Genomic DNA, 8,625 nt, shown 5'->3' with positions numbered 1-8,625 from the left:
CTCAGCCGTTTCCAGGACATGATAGAATGACTATTCAGTTCTGCACTCTCAGCAAGGATCTGGGATGCAAAGCAGCTGCAACTTCCTTGCACCTGAGTTAGGCTGTGCCTGCAAATGTACCCAGGTTTTGCAGGACTTGCAAATTTGCAATACAATTGTCCAAATGTTCTACATCTTCCTAAGTTTCTTGCATGGTATAGAACCAATGGGGAGATCTATCCCTGCAGAGCTCAGTGTATCAGAAACAAAGCATTGTTGTTTGGTTTTATTAGTAGCAGTATTTCTATTTATTTCTTACCTTTGACTCAGGAAAGGGTTGATTGAACTGTTGCATTCAATGTGAATTGAATCTGCCTGTGGCTGTCTTACTAGCAGCGTGAAAGCTCTTGCAGGCTGACTCAGCTGCTTCGAGATGGTAGGATATGAATAGGAAGTACAGAACCAATATCCTCAGAGACTGAAATGTGGGATGAATACATGTGTTCATTGTACTTTCTGTCCAGTTGGGCTGAGAAGAAAGAGAAACACAGGTCTGCATCAAGTGAAAAATTCCTGCGAAGGACAGCAAGTAAGACTAGAGCAAGTATCTCAATTGTGACTTTTGTTATTGCTGCAAAAGATTCGTTTTCCTCTTTAAAAACAAAACAAAACAAAAGGATAAATAATAGACCAGAACACTGTCAACTTTCATCTCAATTGCAATATGCAATGATACTGAAGAAAGAGAAAATCAAGGTATTATTACGCTTCCCCTGCACACCCCACTGCTCCTGCAATGGGGTACAGTCTCCCCTTTCTCTCCCTCAGCAAACTTTCCTGATTAGTTTCTGTCTTCACACCCAGACTGACTTCTGCACTCTGGTTTCAAACAGTGACCTCATCGCATTGTTCAGCTGGTGAGAAACTACTGTAAAATGGAAGGGGTAAATAAAGGGGGGGAGCTAATAGCCTGAAGATTTAGGAGGCAGGAGTCTGCTCCTCGCCATCCTACTACTCCCATTGTGCACCTGAGCTTGAGAAAGTACAAGTTCATCCTCGAAGAGTGCTTCTCTGTGCTGGTTCCTATTGGGTCAGGACAAGCAGTGTGCAAGCTGTGTGTCCATGTGTGCTTAGATCCATGCTCCTACCACTGCCACAGATCCCAGAGGTAAGATAGAAATCCATGCATCCAATGCAGCAGGAGCTCCATGTCCCCTGGCCAACCAGCTTATCAAAACATAGGTGCTAAAAACAGAGCCTATACTGCCACACCACCACAGCTCACTGCAGCCAGCAGTGAGAATCGCCAGCTGAGCTGCAGCTCATGCTCACAGTGCTTAAAGCGATAACATTAACAGCACCCTGCCTACAAGAATGTCAGTGGCACTGCATACCGCAGCCTCTGACACCCTGTTTCTGGATGCGTCTTGAAGTCTCTCCCTGATCCAGATAGATACCTCCAGGCCCCAGCCAGCAGCAGCCTGGCCTACATTTGTCTTCCCAGACACTCGGCAAACACTTTTGTGTCTTTTTTCTTCAGAGGAAGGGGTCTCACTGAGCTCACCCTGAAATATATCACCATGGACAAAAGGGCTGAAAGGTTAAGGAGCTCCAGGGGGCTGTGCAGCAGAGCTGGGGGGCAGGCGCCCACCACAACCAACACTATAAAAGCAAAGAGGGGACGGGGCTCTCAGAGGCTACAGATCTTGCCTCACCCGCCATAAACCCCCAAATAAAGAGAAGATGCTGGGGCTCCCAGCGTGGCCCTGCTCGCTTTTCCTCCTCTTAGTTCTGCTCTCTGCCAGCGTACAAGCGATGTCCTCATCGGGACAAAGGCTCCAGGTAGGAGGGACTGGGATGGAGCTGCGGGAGGCTTTGGGAGTGGCAGGGGCAGTTTGGGGAGGTCGTATTTGAACATGGTGTGAGTGGTGACCCAACATCCCAGCTCCCAAGGGCTGCTCCCTCCCCTTCAGTCCAACAGCCTCAGCTCTAGGCTGTGTCTATACAAGCCAGCTCCTTGAGGAGTGCTAGCATTTCAAGGTAGGGGCCAGGCAACAGACTTCTGAGTGCTCCTGGCTGTGGGTCTCCTCAATGCATGCAGAGGCACCCTGCCTTCATATCAGCTCCTCTGTCCAAGAAGAAAGCTGCAAGGCAGGAGCTAGGATGTGAACTAGAAACGCAGGACTGATTCCGCTATGACTCATCATGGAGACACTTTCACTCTTCACTGAAGATGCCCGTGTCTGCTTCCATTAACTGACTGCTGGAGAAGATGGAGCTAAATTGCACAAAGGCATCCGCATGATGCACAGGCGTGGAGTAGCCACTGCAGGCCGCTGCCATGGGCAGCAGCATTGTGCCCCCAGGGCACCTCCTGACCCATCTCCCTGCCGCTGGAGGATGCTGGCGGCTATGGAGGCATGTAATTAAATTAGAGCATGCCTGCCTGCACACAAACTATGGAGACTTCCCAGCAGATGAAGGGCCCGCCTTCCTTAGGCCCATTCTGGTAGTTGACTGCTTTATGCTAACAGTTCCTCTGTGAAAAAAAGAAACACGACAAAACACCGTGAGCACACAGCAGCACTCAGCTGCACCAAAAGGACTAAGGGCCGATGACTGTTATTTTGCAGGTATGGAGAGAACTATTTGATAGCAGCAGGGCGAGGAATAGAGACAGCAATGCCCACAGCACTCCTTCCTGTTCTTTGGGCAGCAAAATCACCTAAGGCAGAGTAGCTGCGGGCCATCGGTGTCCTTGGTGTGGATGCAAGGTCACAGGCAGAGGGCTTTCACAGGCACCATTTTATGTCCTGCCCGAGTCTGAGGGACGAAGAGTGGGACAGTGGGTCGGGATATAAGAGCACAGACATTACACCCTCGCCCATCTCCTTTTATCCCTCTCTCAGGTGCTCCTTTCCCGCCTGCTGCCCTCGGATTCCGAATCCCTGCCGGCTGATGAGGACATGAAGGAGGGCTCCAGCTCCAGCTCCAGCTCCGAGCCGCAGCCGCTCTCCCCCCCACAGCCGCTCCTCCTGCCTCGGGCCCGAGTCGCACAGCCCCTGCTGTGGCGCAAGGCCCTCGCCGATCGCAAGCGAGCTCTGTCTGGAGACTGGGCCTGGAAGGCCGCGCCCCGGGGCTGCTTTGGGCTGAAAATGGACCGTATCGGGGCCTTCAGCGGGTTGGGCTGTTAGCCCGGAGAGGCTGGAGGTGAAGGGGGCAGCAGCGAGGGGCCGGCACAGCGGGCAGCGGCTCGCTCGTTGGCAGGCAGAGAGCGGCCGTGTGGAGAGCCGGCCCGGGACGAGACCCAGCTCGGGACGGGACGGGCTGGAGCAGCAGCGGCCGCAGCCCCGCGGGCAGGGCGATGAGCGGCGGCGCGCGGGGGACTCGCAAATTAAACCGAGCTGTGCGAAGCCTCGTGTCGGAGCTGGCGGCACCGAAGGGCTGCGGGGCCGCGATACCCTCCCCGTGCCTCTCCCCGCCCGCGTCCGCCGGGAGATGGCGGCAGAGCCCGCGGCTCCGCACGGCAACGCGGCCCCCACGCGCGGGGCCATTTTGGGCGCCGCCGCCATTCCGGGTGGGCCGGGCCGCACGCGCGTCCGCGGCCTGGGCCCGAGCCCGGCGCTGGGGGGAGGATGGGCGGCGGGTCCATCGATCTGCGCCCCGGGGCCGCAGCGTTGTTCCGTCCCGCCACACTCTGCCCCTCGGCCGCTGCCGTGTTTGCCGAGCAAACAAGGGGCCTCCGCTCTCCCTGCCGGCCCTGACCCCGCGATGTGCGTGGGGCTCCCCCGGCCCCGCGATCGCAGCCCCCTTCGGGCCGCACCGCCGCCTCCCCTGGCCTTTAAGAAAAGGTCGTAACCTCAGGCCGGGGCTAAACTTAGACGCTGCCCCTCGGTGCTCCGGGAATGGCAGCCGTACAAGGAGCGTTGGGTTACGGGAGCTGCGTGACCCCCCGCTCCGACCCACTCCCCCCGGCATCCTCCGTCCCCACCGTTGGAGCCGGGGCCCACATCACCCCTGCACGCCCCCTCCTCCCGCCGGGCATCCGGCTTCGAGCACCCGCTCCATCGCAGGGGATGGAGGCTATAAACCCAGCACGGCTCCATCCCACGGCCCCTCTTTGGGCCGCACGAGCCGTAACACGTAAGAACCGCTTCTTGCCCACACCCCGGGCTCGGCTGCCAGGCGCAGACGTGCCGGGCTGGGAGAGGAACAGCAGCAGCTCGAGGCGGCGGGAGGATATGAGGATATCCGCTGTCACGGCGCAAGAGATGCTGCAGTTCCTTATTAGCGCGGCCTGAGAGCGCCGGTGTGACAGTGGGTGCGGGACCCCGGCAGCCCGGGGCTGCGTGGCCAACACGTGCGAGGGCTGATTAGGGCAGCGGGCAGGCTGCGGGCTCGCAGCACGGCGCTCTCTCGGCCGTGTGTCCTGCCATTAGTGCAGCCCGCACCCGCCGCACCGCATCGCGCTGCAGCCGCACCCCGCAGCCTCACCCGAGGACACCGACGCGGGGCTTTGTCTGCACCCCCATCCGAAGGGCACCCCCCGCCCACCCCCACTCCGTACAAGCCCCGCAGTGCGGCCCCAACCCCCCGAGCCCACCCTCGACCCAACGGCCGCCCTTTGTTGCGAGGGGGGAGGGGGAAGGAGCGGGGGGGGGGGGGCTGCCGCTTCACCCGCACTGTGCGTGCACGTAGCCCCGGCCCGGCCCTCGCGCTGCCATTCGGTGCCGGCCCGGCGGGGCGGGGCGCGGGGCGCTGCCGCCGTGTCTATAAAGGGCGGCGGAGCGGCACTGCGCCACCTTCTCACTGCGCGCCGGGGCCGTTGACTGGGAGCAGGTAACGGGCGGGGGGTACGGGGGCGGAGGAACGGCTCCCCCCACCCCTACCCACCCACCCAGCCGCTCTCCCGTCTGCTTGAGCCCCTCGTAGGGTCGGGGCCGTCGGACCGCGAGGAGAGCGGCGGGGGGAGGGGGCTGTGCAGGACCGCGTGGTGCCCGGGGCACAAAGGCGGGGGCGGTGTAAGATGGAGGCGGTGGGGGTGGGGGGAGAGGGGGAGAGGTGCGGGGGGCACAGCTCGGTGGGGATGGAGGGAGGGAGGGATGGCGGGTGGGGGGGCGGCTCCCGGTGCGTGCGGTGGGGGGATGTTATGGGGCGGGCGGGCTGCGTGCGGTACCGCACGTCTGAGCGTTGGCGTGTCCCCGCAGGTACACTATAAGGGAGAGATGGTGAAAGTCGGAGTCAACGGGTGAGTGAGTGCGGAGCCGGGACGGGAGGCGCCGGGCGGGGCGGGCGGGGATGTACGTGCCCATGGGGGGGGGGGGAGGACGACACGAGACAAGGTCGCCTGAAGGGCGGGGAGCCCCGCGGCGCCGCGGCGAGACCCCCCCCCATCCTCCAACCCCCAGCCGGGAGTAACGGCCCCGCGGGGCGGTGCTGAGTCACTTCCCCGCACGGTCGGGGTGAGTCAGCCCGGAAGCGCCGGTGCTGCCCGCGTGCCCCGTCGGGGGCTCTGCCCGCACTAACGGGGCTCCCCGGGGCAGCGGGTACCCGAGGAAAGGTCGCCCGGTGGATCGTGTGTCGGCCGTGCCCCGGGAACGTGACCTTCTCCCACCGCACCGAGGAGTAACCGGATCCCCGGGGCCCTCAGTAAATTTAGCGCCTGACCTTTGTGGTGTGGGTGCCCTGCCCGGGGGTCGCTCTTAATCTTTAACCACGGCTCCTCGGCCTTTGGCCGCTGCTGTTGGATTCCATTCAGGCAGCGACTGACAGATGCTCTGGGGGGAAGTAGTGGATGGGCTCAGCCGTGCCTTACCAAGCATGTTCCTCACTGCTCCTCCTCACCCGCCTCTCTGTTTCTCCCCAGATTTGGCCGTATTGGCCGCCTGGTCACCAGGGCTGCTGTCCTTTCTGGCAAAGTCCAAGTGGTTGCTATCAATGATCCCTTCATCGATCTGAACTACATGGTGAGTTGTCTTGCAGTGCCCCCTCTGGGCGATGCGTGCACCTTCAGCGGGGCTCCCCTTGGAAACCTGGCATAGGTTAAGAGAGAAACGAGATGTAGTGATGCAGAGCTGGGCAGAGCAAAATACAGAGCGGCAGTTAGACAAGATGGCTGGTATTGTGGGAGCATTACATCTAGGATGCCTGACCCTTCTCTTTTCTCTCCCTGCTAGGTTTACATGTTCAAATATGATTCTACACACGGACACTTCAAGGGCACTGTCAAGGCTGAGAACGGGAAACTTGTGATCAATGGGAACGCCATCACTATCTTCCAGGAGTGAGTAGCTTTCTTTTCTCGCCGCTCCAGAGAATGAAAGTAAGTGCCCTCCAGAGTAACTCCCATGGTTTTATTCCTTCTCAGGCGTGACCCCAGCAACATCAAGTGGGGAGATGCTGGTGCTGAGTACGTTGTGGAGTCCACTGGTGTCTTCACCACCATGGAGAAGGCTGGGGTATGTAGGCTGCTGTGGCCCATGGGAAAAGGTGCTCTGAGGATTGTATTCCTTCTCAACTGTTGGGCCATTCTGGGTTATTTAATCTTTCCTTTTTTGTTTTTCAGGCTCATCTGAAGGGTGGTGCTAAGCGTGTTATCATCTCAGCCCCCTCAGCTGATGCTCCCATGTTCGTGATGGGTGTCAACCATGAGAAATATGATAAGTCTCTGAAAATTGTTAGGTAAGGGAGAAGAATGCTCCCTGGCCTGGAATTTTCTTCGGGTCTTGTTGCACGTATATACATGTGTTGTACTTGGCTGATGTGCCTTCTTTCTTCCCCAGCAATGCTTCATGCACCACCAACTGTCTGGCACCATTGGCCAAGGTCATCCATGACAACTTTGGCATCGTGGAGGGTCTTATGGTAGGTCTGGAGCTTGATGCTCAGTAAGATACCCTGCCCCCAGGTCCTCCATGTGTGGGGGAAAAAAGCATTCACACACAGTGCTTCCATTGGGCTTGGGAGGAAGTGCTGGGGGTGCTTTCTCTGGGGAAAGTGACTGCTTTCTTACTTCTGGGCCTTCTTTCCACAGACCACTGTGCACGCCATCACAGCCACACAGAAGACTGTGGACGGCCCCTCTGGGAAGTTGTGGAGGGATGGCAGAGGTGCTGCCCAGAACATCATCCCAGCATCCACTGGGGCTGCTAAGGCTGTGGGGAAGGTCATCCCTGAGCTCAATGGGTGAGCGTCCTCTTTCTGTGTCTGAAGGGGGGCAGGAGCCAGTGTGTGGCTGGCTCAAACACTTGTGTGGTAGAACATGCTTACACTGTTCTTTGCTGACATATCTCTTGCAGGAAGCTTACTGGAATGGCTTTCCGTGTGCCAACCCCCAATGTCTCTGTTGTTGACCTGACCTGCCGTCTGGAGAAACCAGTAAGTGTTGTGAACAAGAATGAAAAATCTTCAGGCTTGCCTCTAAAATTACTTCCTTCAACATCAATCTATTTAATAGAAAAATCTTGGTTTTGCTGAAAATAGCACCTAATGTGCATGGCTAGTGCTATGCAGTTCCCAGTGTCTGGGCTGTAGCTGACACTTAGAGATGAGATTTGACCTGACCATCTTAACTTCTGCCTTTTTTTAGGCCAAATATGATGACATCAAGAGGGTAGTGAAGGCTGCTGCTGAGGGGCCCTTGAAGGGCATCCTAGGATACACAGAGGACCAGGTAAATAGTTGCTACGTAGGTGTCACTTGCCTCATTTTTCTGATGGTGGCAGCCTTGCTGGGGTGATGTTTTTGACGCTTCTGGTTCAGGCTGTTACCATCTTATTGGGTGGAAGAGTGCTTGACAGTGCTTCCTCTGTTCCAGGTTGTCTCCTGTGACTTCAATGGTGACAGCCATTCTTCCACCTTTGATGCGGGTGCTGGCATTGCACTGAATGACAACTTCGTCAAGCTTGTTTCCTGGTATGCTCAGCCTCGGGGTGTGGGGGAGACTGGGAGGGTAGAGATGAGCAGTTGTGGTGCAGTTCTGTGCTGTTTCATTTTGTCAGCACCATCTGGCAGTGCATGGCAGCACAGGGTTCAGGTGGCTTCAGCATGTGACGGTCTCTAGTGAGATGGCTTCGTATCTGAAATGGCTGCAGCTGCCTTCCTGTAATGGAGGGCAGATGGGATGCTGCCTGTTTGCTTCATAAGGATTGGATGGGAAGCCTTGCCATTTGGTTATATGGGCTGAGGCTGGAAGAGCAGTAACGTGAAGAGGGATACGAGGAGCTGGATCAGTGCTGACTGCACTTGTGTTTCCCTTCTCAGGTATGACAACGAGTTTGGATACAGCAACCGTGTTGTGGACTTGATGGTCCACATGGCATCCAAGGAGTGAGCCAGGCACAGGCACACAGCCCCCCTGCTGCCTAGGGAAGCAGGACCCTTTGTTGGAGCCCCCGCTCTTCACCACCACTCAGTTCTGCATCCTGCTGTGAGAGGCCAGTTCTGTTCCCTTCTGTCTCCCCCACTCCTCCTCCAAATTCTTCCTCAGCCTGGGGGAGGTGGGAGAGGCTGATAGAAACTGATCTGTATGTGTACCACCTTACATCAATAAAAGTGTTCACCATCTGAAGCGCTTTGTTTGCGTGTCATTGGGAAGCAAAAAAGAATTGAATGAATGCTTTAAGGTAGCCCAGCCAGCCTGTAACT

The 8,625-nt window shown here is 57.5% G+C and overlaps 2 protein-coding genes across 3 annotated transcripts; both read left to right on the top strand.

Moving 5' to 3' along the window:
* The first annotated feature begins 1,572 nt into the window (after positions 1-1,572).
* On the top strand, positions 1,573-3,390 carry LOC107318972 (C-type natriuretic peptide 2-like). 2 transcript variants are annotated; one of them, XM_085523997.1, is made up of 2 exons: positions 1,573-1,821; positions 2,889-3,390. In XM_085523997.1, exons 1-2 carry the CDS (start codon positions 1,723-1,725, stop codon positions 3,171-3,173), a joined length of 384 nt encoding a protein of 127 aa, XP_085380123.1. In that variant the 5' UTR covers positions 1,573-1,722; the 3' UTR covers positions 3,174-3,390. The 2 variants fall into 2 exon arrangements, with proteins under 2 accessions (XP_085380123.1, XP_032302853.2); XM_032446962.2 differs by lacking the exon at positions 1,573-1,821 and adding an exon at positions 2,013-2,612.
* A 1,389-nt stretch (positions 3,391-4,779) lies between these two features.
* GAPDH (glyceraldehyde-3-phosphate dehydrogenase) lies at positions 4,780-8,548 on the top strand. Its single transcript, XM_015873412.3, has 12 exons — positions 4,780-4,818; positions 5,187-5,227; positions 5,846-5,945; positions 6,156-6,262; positions 6,347-6,437; positions 6,545-6,660; positions 6,762-6,843; positions 7,013-7,164; positions 7,278-7,356; positions 7,568-7,651; positions 7,796-7,893; positions 8,242-8,548. Exons 2-12 carry the CDS (start codon positions 5,205-5,207, stop codon positions 8,309-8,311), a joined length of 1,002 nt encoding a protein of 333 aa, XP_015728898.1. The 5' UTR covers positions 4,780-4,818; positions 5,187-5,204; the 3' UTR covers positions 8,312-8,548.
* The last annotated feature ends 77 nt before the right edge of the window (positions 8,549-8,625 follow it).

Source organism: Coturnix japonica, chromosome 1 (genome assembly GCF_054131305.1).
Source record: "Coturnix japonica strain WE chromosome 1, WE-NBRP24, whole genome shotgun sequence".
In the NCBI taxonomy this organism is placed as follows: domain Eukaryota; kingdom Metazoa; phylum Chordata; class Aves; order Galliformes; family Phasianidae; genus Coturnix; species Coturnix japonica.
This window is presented reverse-complemented; position numbering and strand designations above follow the sequence as displayed.